This window comes from Mesoplodon bidens (genome assembly GCF_964165515.1).
Source record: "Mesoplodon bidens genome assembly, chromosome: 1".
Lineage (NCBI taxonomy): Eukaryota > Metazoa > Chordata > Mammalia > Artiodactyla > Ziphiidae > Mesoplodon > Mesoplodon bidens.
In genome coordinates, this window is record NC_138176.1 from 156,087,049 (window position 1) to 156,110,691 (window position 23,643).

Below are 23,643 nucleotides of genomic sequence, written 5' to 3' on the forward strand. Positions count from 1 at the left end.
TGGAGAACCTGGACCTGCACAGTTTTTCTGAATTTCACACCATAGCATATGGAGAATACTGAGGGCTTGTCATTACACTTTTCTGTAAGGTGTCTTTTTATTTCACTTTTGCCGGTGATACTGAGTTTATTTTGGCCCATGAACATATCAGTCAACAGCCACCTCACTCTATTCAGGTCAATTATAAAAACAACACTAAGAAAATTAATAATTACCAGGGTTTATTGAGCTTTTGTTATGTCACACTCACTTTGCCTGGCTAAATCTCATTTAATCATCACAACTAATTTATGAGGTACATACTGTTATTAACTTCACATTACATATGAAGAAATGGAAGCAGAGAGATGTTATTTGTTCAAAGGTCACCTCATTTATGTGTGTGAACCACGTTTCAAACCCAGGCAGCCTGGATTCCAGACCCTGAACTCTTAACCACTGTAATAGTCCGTCATTTAGCATATGGCATCGTAATAATTAGCCTGCATAGCTGGAATTCCCATTAAACTGGGAGCTCTCCTGATTCAAAGAATGTAGCTGCCATTTTCCTCAGTCCACCCAGATACCAGCAGCAAAGTCTTCATTAAAAAAAAATTGATGCAAATAGTCCATATTTATATTAATATATTTTAAGCATGCAAAGCAAGTAAGTTAGAGAAAAATTTCTCTTCTTCCCTGTATACAGTATTTAGAACAGACCTTTTTATCACAGATTCCACCTTTATCCAATATTTCAGTGAGCTAGAACTTTTGAATACCTTTCACATCTAAGTCATGTGTTCTAAATTGGCCTCACTCAGACTAATAGATATGTGATCTAGGGAACCACAAAATTTACCTCTGCACCCCCAAATAGGTCCAGAACCTATCTTGAACCCCCATCTATAATAGTGTTTGGCATGAAGGCTCTGTGGCCCACCTGTTGAGTGCAGCCTCAGAAACCAGACTGGCAGGGCTCAATGCTCAGCACTACCTCCTGCTAATTCTGTAGCTTTGCAAATTTACCAAAACCTTCAGTTCCTCATTTTCCTCATCTGTAAAAGGGGTGTTATGACAATAATAGTATCTACCTCATGAGGTTGATATAAATATTAAATAGGGCAATTAATATATCATCTACACAGAGTTGGCTCTCGGTAACTTAAGTTTAAAAAATTATCAGAGAAATATGAAAATCTGTTCAACTAAATTATATTTACCAAAACAGAGAGGTAGAATAATAGCAGTTCAAAAAATAACTAGAACTGAAACCAAATGCACGTATTTTATTTTTATTTATTTATTTTTTTTTTATTGTATTGTATTTATTTATTTTTTTGGCTGTGTTGGGTCTTCATTTCTGTGCGAGGACCTTCTCCAGTTGTGGCAAGCAGGGACCACTCTTCATCGCGGTGCGCGGGCCTCTCACTATCGCGGCCTCTCTTTTTGCGGAGCACAGGCTCCAGACGCGCAGGCTCAGTAGTTGTGGCTCACGGGCCTAGTTGCTCCATGGCATGTGGGATCCTCCCAGACCAGGGCTCGAACCCATGTCCCCTGCATTAGCAGGCAGATTCCCAACCACTGTGCCACCAGGGAAGCCCCCAAATGAACGTATTTTAATTCCCAATAATATTTTAATTTTCTTTTATATCTTGGCAAAAGTTTTACCCATGTGCATCCAATCTGATGAATTCTGGACGTAACTTTTCAATTGTTAATTCTCATTCACGGTTGCTCCACTGCTCTATATAGCCATTTTTCTTGAGTCAAGTGCAGTCTCCCCTTGCTCCACCCCCCCCCCCTTTTTTTTCCAAATGGATAGAGGCATGAGGCAAGGGTAGAAGTTTTATTTAGAAATAGTGGGTCTTGGGAGAGGCTTGGTAGGTGGAAACCTGCAAGTCTCCCATCTAAATTTCTAATCTTGTAAAACAAAGACTAAATTGACAACATTAAATTTTATTATCAAAATCAGTTCCATAAATGGCCAGAAATTCACCTAAATGAAAAAAAATTCAGTGTGACCAAATCTCTAAATATCCCTGAAGATTATCTATGCCATCTTTGTGATATTGAAAGTGACACTATTTTGCAAGTCAGTATACGGCAATGAAAAAAAAAATCCAAATGATCCGTATGATTTCATTTTGCTTCCCACTGTTTCTCTGACCTTTCCCAGTTGGAGTAGTAGCAGGAAACTAAAATAAAAGTACTGTTTTTCTGTGTGAGGTACTTTGAGACTAAAAATTATTCGTGAAATTATAACAGCTGCAAGACTCCTCTGCCTGTTGCTTCTCTTACGCAGAGAATTACTATTAGATGAAAGAGCCTACAGCAATAAACATCAGGGGCTAGTGTTTCCTTCTCCTCTGAACCCAAGCAGGCTGATCCAAGTACAGAAATGCCTTTGAAGTTACGGGGACCTTCATGTGCTGATCAATCCTTGTGGGGTAAAGAGCAAGAAAAACTGGTTCTAGCACTTTAGTATATTCTGCCAGGGAATGCATTCAACTCAGGGTAGTCCAAAAACATTTCCTCTGTTACAAATTGATTTTGTACTTGGGTGCTGCTTGATTCAATTAACTTAGAGGGAGCTATTGATCCCAGACGTGATTATTTGTACCTCAGTACATATTTCTATTAAGTCAAACTAAGGTTGGAACAGCAACAAAAATAAATTCATATTTTTTTCTTGGTCCTAAGGCGTATGTTGAGATTTGGGTCAGTTTTGGTGGAAAACAGCATATGATTCTCTTAATATGGATGATCAGTATTGATTATTGATATAATCAGTGTTCCATAGCACACTGTTAATATTTCTAAGTTATCAAAACCTAAGAATTAAGTTTACTTATCAAGAGTTAAGAATTTAAATGATATTAAAATTGATAGTGCAATCCAAAACCATCATTTATGGATGAGAAATCTAAGCACCTGAAAACTCAAAAAATGTATCCTTTCAGGTCTGGCTGTTTAACAGCAGGGTAAAATTTGGCATCAAGACTCCTGACCCCATTCAGGGTGCTTTTCTCCAAACATTCTCTAATTTATCTCTGTCAAAGCTTTCCTCTTTATCTTAAGTAGCTAAGCTCTTCACTTTCAAATTGTAAAGATGCAGAGAACGTAGTTTAAAAACCAGCAACATGAATATATTACACATCTCATTATGTTTTAAGAGACTTAAAATAAAAAAAATACAGACATTTTATAAAGTAGCCTTTTTTATTATTTTGGTCACAGAAAAATATGCAATACAATAGAATTATACAGTTTGTAGACTTATAATTTATTATAATAGCATAAATAAAGACAAAAATCCCTGCAATAATATAGATAGGGTACCAGCTTCAGTTGATTGTCACATAGAAAGAAAAGGTAAAAATTTCAACTATAAAGTTAAAGGGTAAGATAAAGAGAAATGAATACAAATACCAGAGAACAATAGTTTCAAAATTATTATGGCACATGGTGACCTCAAAAAATGTCTATCTGTTTTAAATACTTACTATCTTATCTATGTTAATATATGATCACTTGTTATATAATTTACACTGAAGAAAAATGGGGAAAAAACACATGTAACTTATTGGTACATTAAAAAGTTATAGTTAGAACACAAATATTTCCCCAGTCTCATCTATAAGAGAATCTGTGATTCACATCCTCTGTCACTGAGTGGAGACCTTAAGGAATATAGTATGACTTTCCAACTGTCTTCAAACTGATTTCACAAGAGTCTACTCTCATTATTTCCAGACATTGGTATCATTTTAATTTAAATGGCTCAATAGTATTAAATATCATACTTAATTGGAGAGCCTTTGCAGTAGTCATTCTGTCTTCAGAATTGTTTCCTTTGTGAATAATAATTTTTAATAATGATCATGACACATACAAAATGGCTTAAGAAGGTTTACTCTACCTCTTTACATTCTAGGTAACAAACCAAAGTGCAAATGTCAATCATTAAATTTTACCTCTTCCCACTTATACACACACACACACAAATGCATACGTATACACTCACACCCATACAAAAATTAGATTTTATACAGTATCTTCAGTTGAGTAACTATAATGCAAAGAGGTACATCCTGCATGCAATTCATTTTTAACAAAATCTAAAAAGCCCTCCTCTGCATACATAAATGCATAGGACCACAAATTTTAAAAGCCAGTTTCCTATTAAATAATGGCCATACATTCCTTTAACACTTACAGGGTTTATCCTAAATTCAATCAGAAATTGTGTAAAATGTCTGTGAGATATATTGTGAGCTTCTACTTTAACACCATAATAAATTGTTTCAACAAGTATCAGACTGACCTAAATTTTATTTTCTCTCATGTCCACTAGTTTCTCACTATCCCTGATTAGCAGTAGTATTTCTTCTTTGTGCCTTATGAAATAGCCTTGAACAATCTAATTTTCTCGGAATTCAGTCCTGAGGTATACATTTCCATTTTCTTTGTTGACCTAGCACAGCCTCAGGTGATTTCTACATAATGCATCCAATTAGTTCAAGCAAGGCAAATGAAATCACATCTATATTAATCTCCACCTTATTAACCATAAACAGTAACAGGATACAGGTCTCCATTCTTTGCTTGAGTCCATTCAAGTGCAAACTGAAGGAAAGGGATTTTCTGTTATTTTCATACTCTTGAGTATGATGATAGTTCATTCTGTTTCTCCACAGTAATTGATAAGATTGCAAAACCTCTCTCACATCCCTTCTTTATTCCATATGAGAGCTTGATTTTCTTTTTCAGTTGGTTGCAAATTATAGTTTGATTCCTTTTTGCAGAGATTATAATTTAAAGCCATTTTTGTTTTCTTCAAAATCAGAGCTTCGTTTTAATCAGCTAGTGGTCCTGCCCCTTGGAAATCGATTTCTTTTTACATAAGACAAATCCAGGTCTATTAGGATCCAACACACTGAGTTGGAACATTACATGTATTTCACTTATAAGCACATACATTCATTTTACACGATTCCTCAATGTGGCCAGGGGGTTTCGTGGTCTGCACTGTATCCACCTATAAAAAATACAAAAATATATGTCTGCTTTACAGGGATGTGAGTAGGGTTTTGCTAGCCTAGTTCCAAAGTTTGGATGCACATCTTGGCTGATAGTATTCTTTCCTTCTTTAAGATATATTTGCAGTGGCCATAACCTCTTTCAGAAGTCATGGAGACATAACTGTTCTAGCTACAATTAACAACCCTGGGGCACCTAGATCAATACTGATGGCTAATCTCTTGGATGTTATCTCTGACAAGAGATATTTGCACGGTAAAAGAAACATTGAATTAATTGTTTTTCAGGCTTCAAGTATTTGAAGGCTATGAAATGTCATCCGGAGAGGGGCTCTCAGGAGAGGGGGTATTGCTGGCTTTATTTATACTATAAATACAAAGAAGAATGAAATGGTAATTCTGTTGTCACTGCTTTTACAATGTACTGTCCCTAAGATCTCTGGGAGGTGAGCTTGATCTGAATGTTCACACCCTTCAAAGTAGCTTTCTAGTCTCTAAATGCAATCATTAGATGCTCACTGTCTATAGAAATCTGAGCAATTTACACACTATCAACAAATGGTCCGCTAATCTCTGGTCAAGGATGAATTACTCTCCCCTTCAAAGTCATGACCAAAAGAAGGCAATGTTTTCCAGGAATGAAAGTGATGATAATACTCCTTCAAAACGTTTTGGTGCTAATGTGAGTTTTAAATAGTGTTGAATATTTATTTCTCTGAACTTGAGCCTGACAAATAGGCTGATTTCTGCTCTGAGTGCCAAAAAGTACACAGAATATTGTTTCCAGTTTGATGGTGCAGTTGATGTCAGGAAAGCCTTTAGTGAGATTGAATATTGCCAAAAAGATAATGAATCACTTCCATAAAATAAAAGTGCTACAGTTCACTACCAAAAGAATTTGAATATTTTAAGAATTAAAAACTATATGTATATTGCACCTAATTTCCAGTGTCACAGTGAATCAGCAAATGAGAGTCAAAGTTAAAAAGAAGTAAATGATTTCTTTCACTGAATACTCAAATAACTCACATTTGAAAATAAACGGTATAAAAAAGGTAATGTCTAATTTAAAAATTGTTTATATTCAAGAGCATAAAGTGTTTAAAAATTGCTCTGACTGCAGATTATCCATATTAGCTGTATAAAATTAAGCAGCTTTAAAATGTCTTAATTTATTAAATTAATTTTTATCTTTTCTTAGAAATAAAAAGAACATTTTTTTTCTTTCTCTAGCAGGTCTAAAAGTTAACATAACTTGGGATATTTTCTGGCCAATTACACACGGAGGACAAGTTTACCCAGGAATCTATGATAAGTGAGTGTTCATGATTTAAGTTGTAAGTTTTAGATGGACAAAGTTTATCTGATTTTATAAAAACCAAACACTACACGTCATTTAAAAACTGATTATACAAAGGTGAAAGCTAAATATTTAAAAGTTTGAGATATTTTTTTTTATTCCCAAACCAACTACAGTGATGTAGCCATAATACACACCTAGACTACATTAGATCTTCCTGTTAGGTACTGTGTGTGTGTGTGTGTGTGTGTGTAAATGAATAACTTCACAAAAGTAGTTGAATACTTGATAAATAGTTAAATAATAAATAAATAATAAATAGTTAAATACTTGATAAGTGCTGTGACTATATATATGTGTATATATATTTTCAATAAATAAATAAACAAGTAAAACAATAAAAACAGGAAATCAGAGGTTTCAAAGAGTTTCATCTTCTATTTTCAAGACCTTACATACTATTAACTTAAAAGCATATCCAAGAATTAGAATGCAATTATGTAATATGGTCACCATACTGCCACGCAGCATAATGAAATCCTCTTATTAAAATGTTATTGAAAAATAGACCTCTCTCATTTCCTAAATTAACTATGTAAAGGCAGGTTTCACGTTTTTGTGGTTTTAAGTTTTGATGCACCGAACAAAAGCATCTGTGTAATAATATTCACCTGTCACTGAAGCCAAGAAAAATGGATTCTTTCCTCACCTTTAAAGATTCATGTTTAAAAACAAAAGTGCATACCTCAAATCACTTATTGAGCTCAAGCACAACTACTTAGGAATCATCATTCTGAAAACAATCATTGGTGAGGGTCAGGGTAGAAATGGATGTTACCAAGATGTGTTTGTTTTGATTTTAATCAACTAATTAAAATGGCCCTGGAAACAATTTTCAGATCACTGCCACTGAGGAGATAGGCTCTAGTAAATCAAACCAAACAAATCTTTCAGTGAGGTCCTATTCTGTTGAGGATGTATAGACACAGCTTTTGTCTTCCCGTCAGCCATTCTCCTCAATTTCTTCTATCACCTAGGCAACAAGCCACACACACACACACACACACACACACACACAGAGTAAGACGAAACCAAGCCACTCCTGGAGCACGTTTTAGCAGGCCATCTTTGTATCTCATTCAGTTTCCGTTTCCTAACCAAAGAGACTGAAATAAGCTGGGAATTTAATTATCAAAAATTATCAATAAAAAGTTAACTTATAAAAGCTTTGTTCTTCTTTTCCAGACTTCCCTGGCCAACAACTGGTGACTAGTGCTAGGACAAGGAAGCTGAATCATGCAGAGAATAGGAAAATAATTCATATTTAGGTGTAATAAATGAACACTCACACAAAGGAATAGACACACTCTTAATAATTCTGAAAAAACTTCCAAACCATAAATAAGGAACTATATATATTTTGAAAGGAACATGTATCTAGTTTGTACTTATTTTTATTAGGTATGCTTCAAAAGTAAATCACACACCTATGTAACTAGTAGAAATTAAGTACAAGGGTGTGTTGAATGTGTTTCCATATAATTGGCAATATGTAAAAGGATTCTATGACTATTCATTGTTTTTTTTTTCTCTGACTGATGTTAAAATCTAGGGAAAAGTAAAAGGTATCATATAAAAACTAGAGTCTATTCCATGACACAGAAAATCAAATTGATGGTAGTTTCTGCAATCTAGGAACAGGAAGTGGACATTCATATTTTAGAGCATAAATGCATGATATAGGAGCTGAGTCAGGGCAGAGCCACTATCAACATCGAAAGTTTATCTATTATTTTTTTAAACACTGGAAAATCATTTAAAATAGAAAGTGGGACAGAAGGTAAACATGGCATTTGGTGAATGGAGAACTATGAGAATGACAATTCTGAATGGTATTATGGTGTTTTACTTCATTTTGCTTTATATAAATGAGGTAGCAAAACTCATAAATTATAATTATTAGTTAATATATCACCTGCATAGATGTTCATTACAAGATTGCACTCAATTATCTAACTTAAACTCACAAAGTCCTTGTGAAGTAGCTATTATAAGTTTGCTCATTTTACACATGAGGGAATTAAAGATCAGAGAGCTTAATCTCCTTATATAAAAAATCACATAGATAATGGGAGAATCAGGGCCCCAAACCAACTTTGGATCTTGATGAAAGATTTTTTTCCTTTACATTATGTTTCCTCATAATTGTTTTTTTTAAATTTGACTTTGAATCTTTTAAAAATAAACAGCTAAGTTATAACTGCAAATGTCTCCATTTTTGCCATGGTTTAAGGAATAATAAGCAAAACTACACAAGTTTCCTATACTATTATAAATGAATGTGTTATGAAATTCAGTTGTAGAAGCCTATGTATCTATCAGATTCAGGATTCTATCATAATTACTTAAATTTGTGAATAAATTAGAAGAACTTCAACATATCTGCAAGTTGTCTAAACTGCCAAAAAAAAAAAAAAAAAAAAGAAAGGAAAGGAACCAATAAGACAAATCCTATCCAATCAAAGAAAGGGAAGTTTATATCCATTTACATTTGTAAGAGTGTACACACACACACAAAAGGGCCATTCATTAGCACTGTTTAATCTGCACTCTTTAGAAAAGAGGGCTTTTAGATTGTGAGTCAACCACTGAACTGGCCATGGAAGGAAAGGGGCTAGAGAGTATCATACCACTTCCTCATCATAGGTACTTTGCTCTGACTACAGAATACGAATGATTTGGACCCTAACAAAAACATCCCTTGGGTTGGATAGCCAAGCAATCAATATTTATTGACTGGCTGACTGTTAGAATCATAGAATCTCAGAGTTAGAAAGAAGGTCAAAGGTTATAGAGTCCAATCATGTGACAGGCATTGCCGGAGGCATCAGGGGAAATACAAAGCAACATAAGGCATAGTCCTGGTTCTGAGGAAAGTATTTATACAAATATATACAGTTTACTAATATAAACAGATTACTAATCTTGAGGAGGAAAAGATAAGAGCCCAGGGCTTCCCTGGTGGCGCAGTGGTTAAGAGTCTGCCTGCCGATGCAGGGGACACGGGTTCGTGCCCCGGTCCAGGAAGATCCCACATGCCGCGGAGCAGCTGGGCCCGTGAGCCATGGCCGCTGAGCCTGCGTGTCCGGAGCCTGTGCTCCGCAACGGGAGAGGCCACAGCAGTGAGAGGCCCGCGTACCCCGCCCCACCCCCCCCCAAAAAAAAGATAAGAGCCCAGTAGATAAAATTATGAGAGCTCTGATGAGTGAGAAGAGACAGTGGTGAGGGGAGGAGGAAGAGGGCTCACGGACTAATTGAACCTAAGCTGGGTCTTAAAATAAAAGATAGATAAGCTTGACATCTACAGAAATGAGGGAAAACTGCGTTCTGAGAAGAGAGAATGTGTGTGAGGAATATGTGAGGTAACGTGAGGAGGCAGTGAGAGGATTTCCCTGCCTAAACCAGAGATTTCTCTAATTCCATTCAACTCCATCACGAGCTATTTTCTCTACTTAGCTCAAGTCTACATATAAAAGAAACCAATGTAATAATTAAAAACAACAACAACAAAACTGTCCTGAACACCCTACATTAGAATTACACGGACAAATTAAGGTAACTGTCAAAAGCCAGAGAATGCAGAAAACAATTATTTGTTAAAACTAATGTAATTAAGTATTCAAGGATTCCTGCCCTAGAACCTCCTGTTCTTAAAGGTTAAATCGTGTATGTCTTATTTCACAATTTTATTTTTTCTTGCTTTTTTAAAAAAATAATAGTTTAAAGAAATACTCTCTCGAGAAATAGGGATCAATTCAAACAGACGGCTAGGCACTAAACAACCAAAAACATTAGACTGGATCCCAGCATTACAGTTCCAATGACGTTTGGTCAAAGTTGAGCATTAATGAATTTCCATTCTTAAAGCTGAGAATAAAAATGTAAAATGATGTAAACTTAAGCTGTCACCATTATCATCTTCAGACCATAGTATTGGCCACCTTTCGAAACAAAAGCAGAACTAGCTTGTATTTATGTGCCAAAGGAATAAGCTGCCCAAAAGAAACAGAGACTAGATGTTAATGAGAAGATGAAATGAATACAGCAAACTCGGCTGTTCTTAAATGCCACTGAAATTGCAATCGTGTGTCTGAGAAATTGAGAGCTACTTGGGTAGCCTTAAACACCCACAGAAGGAAGTAGAAAGCAGTCAAAGTGTTTCCAGGTGATGGATAAACTTACTAAGAGTTTGATCCACTAACAAGGAAATGAAGTAAATATCCAATGAATTAACTGAGTCTTGAAAAAGTAAAGGTGAGACAGGACAGAATTACAAAATCAAACCAACCAGTTTCCTGCTTATGAAAGATAATGTTAAAAGTGTAAGAACTGGTGCCGTGAGTATGTGGTCCCTTGGTTTATTATAATAGATAAATTTCTAAGTTGAATATAATTCTCTTTTGATATGATTTGTAGTTGACCAGCTTTAAAATCTTGCTTTCTGATCATTAGAAATTTCTAGAAATGTTTTTATAAATACTTTCGTGAATACTAAATAGTGTTGATTTAAGGATTGATATGAGCATATTAAAATATTGACTTTTAGGACACAGAAAGACATTATATTAATAACTAATGCAGAAATACAACTCCAGAGATAAGGAACTCACTTGAAATCATCCTCTACAAAATTATTCACTTTACCAGTGATAATACTGAGGCCCAGAGGGGTGACAAGACATATTGAATGTAACACTACAGACCTAGGATTAAAGCTAAATGTCTTCACTCCCAATTCAGTAGTTTATTTCCATTTAATTTATGGGAATTATATCTCAAAGAAATGGAAAACTGGGGGATGATATTATTTAAAGACCAAGTATCTCTAATTTCAGTACATTCCTGTTGTGAAATGTAGGAAAGATACACAAATTAGATAGAATTCCTTTTAAGTATAGTGAACTTTGCATCAATAATGTCAGTGGGCTCATCAAAAACAACCAATGGAAATTATATGTCAAATACCAAAACAAGATTCTTTGTAATAAAAATGTTTCTGCATGGACTAAGTTGAAGAATCTCTTTTTTTATTTTGAAGAGTTTGAAAAATCATTAAGAAATTAATAGAAATTACTTCAAGCCAAGCTTTTCTATAGTTTTATTTCAAAATTTTGGGGGGTGGTCCCAATCAATATTGCATAGAACTTTCTTAACATGCCTTGTATAAAAAGGACTGTAAATCTCATACTTTAAAATAGGTCACAACTCTTAAAGAGTTTAATCAAAAAGCAATATGGTGTTTTTTAACATAGAGAAGATTGTTTGCTTCTTTTTTGCTCCTTTGTCTTATAAGTGCAATGTGATGTATTAGTTTAATTAAAGCCTACTAAATTATCATAAGGATTTTATGTGCTGCAAGTAATTGGCTTTGTTCTCTGCTCACTTTTTCTTAATGGAAGCAGAACATTTTTTTACATGATACTTAGAGTAAGATACCAGAAAACTACAGGGAAGAAGGCAAATGAGGTGCCTAATGAAGTGATCTTCCTCATATTGGACATGAAATAAAACTAAGCCTACACTAATGCAATGAATGTTAAGTCAGTGGTTTCAGAGAGTTAAGAGGATAGGTAATATTATGGCTCAGAGCCAAACCATACCAAGAATTCTTCCATACATAAAAATGACAATCCCATTAATATGAAAAGCTGATAGGCCCTAAAATGAAGTAAAACGTATAAATAGATGATGTTATAAGATTTTTTAATGGAAACCATAATGAATCAATCTTTTTCAAGGGACAGATTTAGATGATAATCCAGATAAAGCATATTACCAGGTATGCCCCTGATAAATGACAATTTAAGCACATAAATGAACAGAGAATTAATGAATACAGCATATTAAGTGAAAGTTGTTTCAGAAAGTAACAGTACTAACTAACGTAACCACTCTTGCCAAAGGTGAGTTGGAACAAATTATGATTAAAATATACACCATTTACAAAACACTGTTATCTCTAACAGTAGTGTAACAAAAAACTGAGAATAACCTATGAACATGAAATCAGTTAACTGATTATTTTATGAAATCTGAAAGACAGAAATTACCAGTGACTTTCTTATAGTATAATTCCTAAAGTATGTTACAGAATATGTATAAGACATAAAGGATAATCAGCAGTGATTCTTTTGTTAGGAAAAACTGTGATCACTACCATTTACCACTGTCCTGAAAGAAACATGATCAATATATTACAGACTTCCTGAACATTTTTGAGCTTTTAATTCATCCTCTGAATTACTTTTTAAAAAAAATTTGTGCTTCTATTCCTGGCCTCATAACATGATAAGTGCTTTCAATTACGAATAACTAATACTCTATTGAGTGTTTATGAGATCTCAGGCTAACGCACGTGGTCCCTAGAAAATAGATACTAACATTAACCCCATTTAACAAAGAAGTAGGTCAAGAACAGAGAAATTAACTTGCTCCAAATCACAGTTCTAAAAAAATGGCAGCATTGGAATTTTAGAGCCCAAGAAGTTTCATCTTTGTGTCTGTGCTTTTAACTAGACTACACTCTACTGCCTCTCCAGTTAGTGATAAAATTGTTCTTAAAAGCAGATTTTATCACACTTGCTATACCTTTTCAAATATACTCAACATTTTTTGGGTACTTGCTATACCTTTTTAAATATACTCAACATTTTTTGGGTAGAGAATATTATTGCATTTTTAGTATGGCCAGAAAATGTGTAGCATCTGATCTTAGGTTTATTAAAACTCTCTCTCTCTCTCTCTCTCACACACACACACACACACATACACACACACACACACATGCACACACACAATAATTACATTACATTTATGAAGAACATACAATAGGTGTACATATGATATACTCAGATGGTGCTAAGCCAGGAGGTTTTTTCCTTTTCCTCTCTTCTTAAAGGCACACTATGTACTTGTGAAATCCCATGACCTCAACATGTGTCTAACTAACAATTAAGCCAAGAAAATGATAGTCTTCCCAACCCATGATACATGTTTTAAAAGTAATTCTCTCATCGGTTGTCTCTGAAGAAACATTCCTAGGAAGGGGTGCTTCCTCAGTGAGCGCACATGCATACTTTGAACAGATATACTTGATTTACTCCATTTGTTTTAAGCCAAAGAGTGAAAGGGAATCTTTAACAAAACTGTCATCTTTAAACCACAGTGATATTTCATTTTCCCCTTCTGCACTATTTAGATTGCCTGGAACTGAAATGCTTCCAGAGGATCCTGTGTCCAATTTTTCAAAGCTGTCACTTTCTAGCAAATCTGCTTAAGCAAAATACTTATGTTGTTAGAAAACAGAACAAACATACATTATAAAATACATTCTATTCTTCTGTTCAGGTCAAAGTCTTATTCAAGAATGGGAACTTGGAAGGAAATGTGAAAATAAATTAAAAGATGACTATGATGGATTGCTTAAAGTCAATGAATCTGGTGCACCTCTGATAAGTTTCCAGAGATACACTTCGACTTAGCTCAGTAGAGTTTTTCACACAATAATCATATAATCAAAATGTTATTTTCAATACATTTATTAAAGGTCATCAAACTGAAAAAGAACAAATACAGAGGAAAATGGGACATTGAAAGATGACCATGGTTACTCTTCCTAAGATCATGTCTATAGCAGCAATTATAATGTTTTTGTCAAGCTTCCATGTCCCAGAGGGTAACAAAAAATTGTTCAAGCATTACACTTGTAGACCTCTGGCCTCTCTGAATTGTGAGCATCATAACTCACATCCTCTAGTACCTGACCAAGTAAAAGCACAACAGTAACAAAATGCAAAATAATGATGATAAGAATGGTGTAAAAGACAACAAAACTTCAGTTAACACCAAGCAACTTCCAAAATGTGAGATGAAACGTGTTTTGAAAAAGTTCAGTCATATTGAATTGAAATATTACTCTATTTTCTTAGCACAGAGTATGCTTTCTTTATTCACACATATACACATACTCTAAGTTGTGTCTATAAATGTGGACCTTTTTTTCCTGTATGTATGATTACACACTTCTGGTTTAAATTAATCTTTCCAAGTTTATGCAGTAAAAATTACGTAAGACTTACAATTCCTTCCATTGCTTTAAAAAGCTAGTCATGCCTCAGCAAAAGTCAGGACTGCTTATGGTGTACAATCTGAAACCCATTCTCTCTCAGCACTTTAACACTAGATCTGTCACCCTTCAACACCACAAAATCAATATCCTGGAATGTCATGGTTCTCTGATGGCCCACAAAGTCAAGGCATGATCAATTTCAACTTCCTTACTAGATAGAAATAGACTTATATAAATAAAAAAGATTTTATTCAAGTTAAATTCAATAAAACAAAGGAATAAAGGTAGAAAGAGTCAGAGTTGTTAGAATTCAGTCCAAAAAATTTACACTTTAATCTAGATCCATTTTAAAATCCAACTAAATTGCATACTCAGCCAAAAGGTATATATCAGAAATTAAAAGAAGCCTAGAACTTACTGTAATCCCCAGATTAAGAAATGCTATCAATTAAACGTGTGTGTGTGTGTGTGTGTACGCACGCATGTGTTTCTTTTATTACATTAGTTAATAAACAGTAGGGAAAGGACAGTGTCTGAGTTCTTTATTGTGTACCCCTAGAAAACAGGGTAATTTTTGGCTTCATTGCTCAGTAAGAATAAGAATCTTGTCTTTCTTGTCATAAACTGTATATCCTGTATTTAGAACAGTCCAAGACATGGAGTAAGCCCTTAATAAATATTTGATTACTATATGAAAATCAATGCATACATTAAATATAATCTGGTACATAAACTTCCCTGAGGGCAAAACTTCCTCTTTCTTGTTCACTGCTGTATCCCTGGCTTCTATAGTGCCTAGGACATAACAGGCTCTCAGTAAATAGCTGTTGTTTTGAAAGACTACAGAATGCCTCCTATTTTACTAGTCAATTTCTAGCACTCTGTGGAATAGATATTTTAGAGTGGTCATTTCAAGAGGTTGGGTTTTTTTCTTTTTCCTGTAACAAACACTTTATATGTCAGTGGTTTCAGTTTGCTCCTAAATTTCAACATACAAAACTCAAAGACTTATTATTTAGAAATGCCTAGAAAAAGCCAGGCCTGAGAGTCAGGAGACATGGAGTGCAGTTTAGGTTCACTAACTTGTTATGCAACTTTGCCTCTCCAGGCCTCTGAGTCTCATCTATAAAATGTAAAGGAGGGATAGAGGGAGAACAGGACGGTTCTCAGGTATCCTCTTGGGAATGTGTAGGTATGCAACCTCTTGGGTATGTGTAGAGATATGGATTTTTAAAAATCAATGAAAGGGGCTCTACAGGTCAGAGAAAAGCTCAAGAGCGATCCTATTAAGAGAGTTAAAAGAAACTGGAGTCATTCAATTGAACAAAGAAAATGCTGAAAATGCCAAAGGGAAGCAGACCAGTGTTAGAGGACTCACAGGTATGTGGTACCCAGACCTGAGTTGCTACTTTCTGGTCCCTTAAAGCAAAGAGTATAGCTTGGCTCACTCCCTTGTCTTCCTACAGCATCAAAACTAAAAAGAAAAATGCTCACACTCACATCTAGCTTTCTCCTAGAGGACAAAATGTTGGCCAATAAAATATAGAGAAAAGTCCTTGAGGAGGGGATTCTTCTCAGGACAGAAAGGAAATGGAATCAACAGAAGTTTTTCTTTTTCCTTTTCATTTTTGTCCCTCTTCCTTCTTCTCACCTGAAACAGGGGCAGAGTGACTGGAGAAGCAGCAACCAACTTGGGAATATGAGAAAAAAAAAAAAAAAACTAAGGATAGTGGAGCAAGAGAACAGCAGCACCATGATTCCTCAGAGAAACTTGCTGACTGACGGCTTCTTGAAACTTGTTATAAGGGAAAAATAAACCCTTTACTTAACCATGATTAATTTATTACTTTCAGCTAAATGCATTCTTAAGTGACATATTTGCTAAGGGAAAAACCAGAGAGAAGGATCATCCAAAAAAAGACCATGGGGGATAGGAAAAAGAAAAAGAAGTTATGACTATAAGGGCTCCTATTCAGACACCAAATACAGGGATGTAAGAGTCTCAGTCTGTCTGACCAATTACCATGTTTCACAAAATTTTATATCACTGACACCCTACAGAAAGGAGGCAGCTTCTAAGTGTAAAAAGCTCTAGAGCAGGAATCAGATGACATGGGTTTGAATTCTGGCTCTGCCACTTAATAACTCACTTAAGTTTTAGCAAGAGTTTCTTCAATATAAAATGGAAGTCACAGCATTTCACTGATAAGGTTATATCGTTAGGATTAACAATATAATGCATGCAAAGACACTTTCTAAATGCACAGTGCTTAACTAATAGCTATTTTCATGGGATGATGCAAGTAAAACACTTAGGTACAGGTTCTGACACATAGTAAGTGCTTATTTATTATGATCATTGTTATTATTAGATAATACCTGTCCATATCTTCTCTAGAATATCTTGCTCATGAGCCTTCTCCCCCAGGCATGGCTGATTGAAAAAGTCAGCTCTTAACCTAGGCAGGGCCAGAGTTTCTCTCGCTGGCATTTGAAATTGGTACGCAGAAAAATTACGTCTTGCAGACTGATGAGCATATAGAATGCAAATTAAGGAACTATGGAGTTGTCAGCCATGTTTTACCATATAGAGTAGAAAAAGATAAAAGATAAAAAGAAAAAAGATAAAAGATAAAAGAAAAAGATAAAAGGATCATCTCCAGTGTAAGAAGAAAGAAGTGGATGCACAGAGAAGAGAGATAGAGAGAGAGGGAAAGGGAGAGGGAGAGAGAGAGCACACAGGTGCTGGTGGTTCTGAACTTCGAATATGTTTATGAAAATTGAGATCCATGTACTTCTAATTTATCATAATATATTTTGAGCTAGTTTCTCTTACTGGCAATCAAAGAGTGCTAACTAAATAAATATATTTGGGGCTTCCCTGGTGGCGCAGTGGTTGAGAGTCCGCCTGCAGATGCAGGGGACACGGGTTCGTGCCCCGGTCCAGGAAGATCCCACATGCTGCAGAGTGGCTGGGCCCGTGAACCATGGCTGCTGAGCCTGCGCATCCGGAGCCTGTGCTCTGCAACGGGAGAGGCCATGACAGTGAGAGGCCCACGTACAGCAAAAAATAAAATAAAATAAAAAAATAAAAAATAAATAAATATATTTGTTTTGGTTTTAGCATTGAAACATGTTACCAAGTTAGGTATAGAAAATCTGAATCTATGAAAGCTTTATAAGAAAAAGCCACACATAATCCCCTTCTGCTTCTATAATTTAATGTTAGCTCTATGATTTTATGATAAAATTTCATGAAGAATTTTATAAAGGAAAAGGCATATACAATTTAAAACAAAAAATATTCTTCTATTTATTTATGATTCCCGATGGCTGCAATCATTAAAGAAAATGTGAGATTAGTTAAAATGCTGAGGCTACACAATATTTTCTTGAATTTTTTAATCTGGGTGTCTTCTTGAAAAATAAAATCAAATGAAAAGTCACATTTATGTATGCAATTTTCCACTTTTCCCTCCTGTGAACAGCAAACAGCCTGAATAAGAAAATACAGATTTTAGGTGCCAGGAAAATAGAACTGACCAACTTCTAAACACTCCCTGACGATTTAGTGAATGCTAGGATACTCTGAGTACATCATGGTACCCAGAACTTAGAATCAAAGTATGGATTTTCTGAAGGTGGGTACATCGAAATTGCTAAATGCTTTTGGATGGAGTCCCAGAATGCAAGGGCTTATGTGTACAGTTTTGTTTTGTTTTGTTTTGTTAACAATGAAGAAAAACCCCTGGGTTTCACTACAATTCTGATTTAACAATAGTCATTTTTCAGATGTAGGACTGTTCAAATATGGTCAGTTCCATGTAGCTAGGACAAGATTTTGAATTTGTTCAAAATAAGAAGTAGAGATTAAGTGTAAGAAATACAGGAGAATACTTCCATCTGGTGACAATAAATAAATCAAATGTGTCCTGTTTAAGACATTCAGGTAACTGATTTTGTCAGTGAAATCTTAGCTTCCAATGGAGAGAAGTTTTAGACATGTCTTTCCCAGAAAAGAGAAGACCCATATTTAGAGTATTAATACACTCTAAAAAATAATAGCAATATAAAGTAAGTCTATAAGCTTATATCTTGCATAGTTTCTTTAATAAATCTTGAAGTGTATACAGATATTTTTAAAGACATTAAAGACAAACTATATATTTTTCCCTTAAAATGTTGTTCATTGTATAATTTCAGCAATAACCAATGGCATTTTTTGATAATTATTAAATGAAACTTTTGTTCAGTTTTCCAGTTTTTCAATGAGGAAGCTATATTTCATTCCTATGTTTTTAATAGGAGTTTTAACAGGCTTCTAATTTATAATCATCTGGAGCACAGCTTATAACTAACTTCTACACTAGAAGTTAGCATGATGTAGACAATTAGTATTCGTGGAGTGAATGAATCTATAATAAAAAGAAGAGTAGACGCTATCACTGAGCACTCTATTCCCACCTGAGTTATATATTTATCTTTCCATTTACTTCACCCAAACATTTTCCATAACAAACACACTGGGTAACAGGGCTAAGACACTCAACGCTATTTCTTATTGTTAAGAAGCAGGAACTCATAAACCAATTTCAAACCACAATCCCATAACTAAGGAAATCTGCCAAAAGACATGAGAGCCATAATGATTTATTTCTTGAAAGGAAAGAAAACCTGATACCCTATTTCAAGCAAGGACAACTGGAACCTGGTGCATTAGCAGTATCTGTGGGATCTACTTTTAGAACAGATATTCCTTGTTCAAAAACAGAGCATGAAATGATATTAATCTGTAAGTGGAGGAAGCTGTTCACGGCCCTCTAATCAGAGCATGGTGTACTTGAATTATCCACCTTTCACTTTTCAACTCAGAATACCCACCAAGCCTGCACCAACGGCCATTATGAGTACTCCACTCTTAATAAATTCATTGGGTATTTTACAAGTACAAAGCTTGTAGGATTGGACACTTCAGAGTAAATTTTAGCTTCATAATCAAGAATATGGCTGAAAATGCCAATTAATGGTGCAAAACAAATAACCAAACTTTAGCTATAGAAAAGCCCTTTATGGACTAACCATATCCACTATGCAATCTATCCCTGACTTTGCAAGGAGGCTCACCAGAATATTAATAATCAAAGATATCCAAATAAATTCCTGCTGAAAAGTGATCTCTTGGCTAAAGAGAATTATGTAAAATAAAAGTGAAGTGGGGGCTTCCCTAGTGGCTCAGTGGTAGAGAATCCGCCTGCCGATGCAGGGGACACGGGTCCGTGCCCCGGTCTGGGAAGATCCCACATGCCGCGGAGCGGCTGGGCCCGTGAGCCATGGCCGCTGAGCCTGCGCGTCCGGAGCCTGTGCTCCGCAACGGGAGAGGCCACAACAGTGAGAGACCCGCGTACCGCGAAAAAAAAAAAAAAAAAAGTGAAGTGGGAAAAAATGCCATTATATATTTAAGTAATCCATTCTGCTGTTATTTACACTTTAAAGCAAACAAAACTTGCACCATGGTACATCTTCATGGATTAAGACATTCAAAATTGAATGGGCAACATGTAAAAGGACTCTAATAAGCTTAGCAGAGTGTATCTTAAAACAGAAACATCTCAAAGTTAAGAATTAAGTAAAACTTAATTAGTTGTACTTAACAGGTACAACTAAAGGGAAAACACACCCATGGAGAAATTTCATTTTGAGTCGCGACCTGGGAAGGCAAGTCTTAAAGCCAATTGAGGCTTATCAGACAAATATATGCATGCCAGGCAAGCAGTGAAAAAAAGCCACAAAAGAATATCAACACAGATGGGAATGAGATAGCTGACTTGCAGGAAACCATGCGGAGTGACAGCTTGGCAGTATCTCCACACCTGATCTGGCAGCAGGGTCTATGGGGACCGTGCTGCAGCCAAGCCAGTGGGGGCCTTAGGCAGATGTGGCTCAGCACTGGGAGCTGTGTGCAGAAAGTCCTGGTCCTACAGGTCTGCAACTCTGCGAGTAGGGTCTCAAAAAATACATAAAAATCAGGGCTTCCCTGGTGCGTGCCACGGTCCGGGAAGATCACACATGCTGCGGAGCGGCTGGGCCCGTAAGCCATGACGGCTGAGCCTGCGCGTCTGGAGCATGTGCTCCACAACGGGAGAGGCCACAACAGTGAGAGGCCCGCGTACCGCAAAAAAAAAAAAAAAAAAAAAAAAAAAAGAAAAGAAAAAAAAAGAAGAAAAAAACTAACTAAATAAATAAATAATAAAAAAATTAAAAAATAGATCGTCTAAAAAATACATAAAAATCAAAACTCACTGCTGGACTCATCAATACTTAACTGGATGCAAATTATACTTCTATTTGGGGGAAACGACTTATCAAAAGGGGAATGTCTGCCAATAATTGCTATGAAAACATTTATTTGACCCTGATCCATGCTGCTCACCAGATTCTATTATTTTAAATAGTGAATGGAAGTAGAAACAAAATCATTGTTAATCAATATTAGACTGATTCTGTTGTAAAAAATCTACTTTTTTTGCTTTATTTATTTATTTATTTATTACATCTTTATTGGAATATAATTGTTTTACAATGGTGTGTTAGTTTCTGCTTTATAACAAAGTGAATCAGTTATACATATACATATGTTCCCATATTTCTTTAAAAAATCTACATTTTTAAAAGCTACCTGAAACTATCATCATCTCCTAAATGTGATTTAAGAAATTTGATTGAAAGAAACTTGATTTAAGAAATTTAGTTTAAAATAATGCTTTATTTCAATTTGTTTTCACAACACATATCATCACCTGTTTGCCCATAGTTTTGTTGCTAAACACAAGTCCTTCTAAGAGAGGTTTCTAGTTGATTTTAAAGAGAAAGGGGAAAGAGCACAATAACAGAAATCGGAAATCAAGTCAGAGGTAAGATGGAAAATATATATATACCCTACAGCACCTAGTTAAATAAACTTACTGACATCGTAAACAGCAAAATCGTGTTTGTAAAGAACTTTTCTCTTACTTGAAAACTTCCTACTCTAAAACTTTCACTCCATTACAATATTTACTGAGTGCAGTTTCCTGCTTTAGGATGACAGAATTGCAGAGAATTAATCTCTGATTCAGGCTAAGGCCTTCCTGTTCACATCCCCTCTGCAAATGGAGCTTCTTGGGGAAGCTGAAAAGGCACCAAATGTTTCACAGCTGAAGCTGTTCACCTGACCTTCTTTTGGTGACATAATGTTATGTTTTTGAAAGTTCTGAGGTTTCCAGTATTAAGCAAATGAAAGTTGAAGATGTAAACATACTACTTATAATAGCCAGTATACTTAGTAAATGTATATTCAATTGTGGAATTTAACAATAAATTCAGAGATCAAATAAGTTACAATTGCTAGATATTTCAAAGCTCATCAACTGATGTATGGCATTAGATTTATTGTAATGGCAGCCACACAAATTTTATCTACTAAAAATATTTTATCCAAAAATAGCATAAAAACTATTTAAAAATTATTCTGTCTAGTTTTTCTGTGTATCATATTGTTAGGGTACAATGACGATTAAAAGATTATTAAACAATTTTCTCTAACGAAGTGGAAGTAGATATCACTTTCAACTGATAAAACTATAGCAATGTAGGATGGGAGATGAGTTACCTAAATTGGAATTTTGCCAGCTCCTTTAATGGTTTTAGTGTAAAAGAGCTTGAATTTTCCTTTCTGTTGATGTTTATTTCACTGCCTGAGCAATAAGATTTTTCTGAGAAGTTTAATTCTTTCAAGTTTCCAGTTCAATGTTCTAAGTTGCAAGATAAATACCAAATTCTACCTTACTAGTAAGATCTGATATGACTGTTTTATTTAAATTCTAAAACCCTTTTTCACTCAGTACTTCTAGGAGACTAAGGGTTTCCTGATTGTTGGCAGAGCTACTAAAGATTCATAGCCCCAGTGAAAGTAAGATTTTCATCAGTCCAAGTTTTTAGGAACAAACCGTCACAGTTCTTGTTACCATCTCTTTCTCTTTTAAAAATGCACGTTGCACTTCTGCTAGCAAAAGGTCTCAGATTGGCTGGAATATCCGATAGACACTACCTTGTGCTGTGAAGTTACCCGATCAGTATTTTCTCAGAGGCAAGTTTACCACTTGATAAATCATTAGCATCACTTCCTGTAGCACTGAAGTTTTCCATAGGGGTTCCTAACTAACTAAGGGCTAATCATCTGAGGTCTTATTTAGCTCTTGAGTTCTGATTAGATCATAATTTAAAGTGGATGACTGCAGACTGCTAATTCTTACCTGACAACAGGGTGAACAAAGACTACATATTCAGCATATATGTTTTACCTTTCCTTTTAACAAATCCATACCCTACTATTGTATCATTAAATGTAAAATCATGATGAGTTAGCTGTTCAGGGGAAAGATACTGATAAGATTTCAGTAGCCACATGTTATTACTATGGGAATTTGTACTGGCTAAGTTATTTACAGCCCATTACTAATTTTAAAATTTCATATGGCATTACAAAAATGTATCAGGTAAAGGTTAAGGCCAATAACAATGTATTATAGGTCAAACTCATGCAACAAACATTTTAAAATAATTTAACCAAATATTTGAGATTATTAAACATTTTTATTTATATTTCTTTTTCACTTGTAAACCTATCTTTTAACATCTTTTTGATAAACAGTACATTTTATGCATCCGTTTGTAACTGAAATAAAACTGTATTGATTAATTTCAAACTATTGCAATTTGAAGAGAATGTGATGAAAATGGAAATAACTATAATATAAATGAATCAGATATAACATTCTAGAAAATCATTTTTGGTAATTTTTTATAAAAAATGTTAATAAAATACAAGAGATTTTTTCTTATATAAATGAGCCACTATTTTACTATTTTATATATATAATTTGTCCTCTAAGCTTGAGATTTTATATAATACAGTACTTCTACAAATAACACACATTATTATATGATATTTGTAAATACAGCCGTATCTCAGTTAAGTAAATTTAAAAACATGTGTTTTCCCTCCACTCACTGAAGCAGTTATAAAATTAAAATTCCAAATCATGTATTGCTATCATTTAGCACATCAAAAGTCTTGTTAGATCATATCACTTTGCAAGTGAATTCTTACAAAAAAAATAGTAACCAAAACTTGAATTTTAGGTGCCCTTTTTAAAACT

The 23,643-nt window shown here is 34.8% G+C and overlaps 1 protein-coding gene across 8 annotated transcripts in view; it reads right to left on the reverse strand.

The window, feature by feature from the left end:
• The window catches only part of PCDH7 (protocadherin 7), a 423,965-nt gene that overhangs the window by 360,623 nt on the left and 39,699 nt on the right, over positions 1–23,643 (reverse strand). Inside the window, exon 2 of one of the 8 annotated variants that reach the window (XM_081246618.1) lies at positions 4,648–5,017. The exons of the other annotated variants lie outside the window; for them this stretch is intronic. Within the exon in view, the coding sequence (XP_081102744.1) occupies positions 4,940–5,017 (78 nt within the window). The 3' untranslated portion in view covers positions 4,648–4,939. Of the gene's footprint in view, positions 1–4,647; positions 5,018–23,643 lie in introns of those variants that run through there. 8 annotated transcript variants of the gene reach the window in all.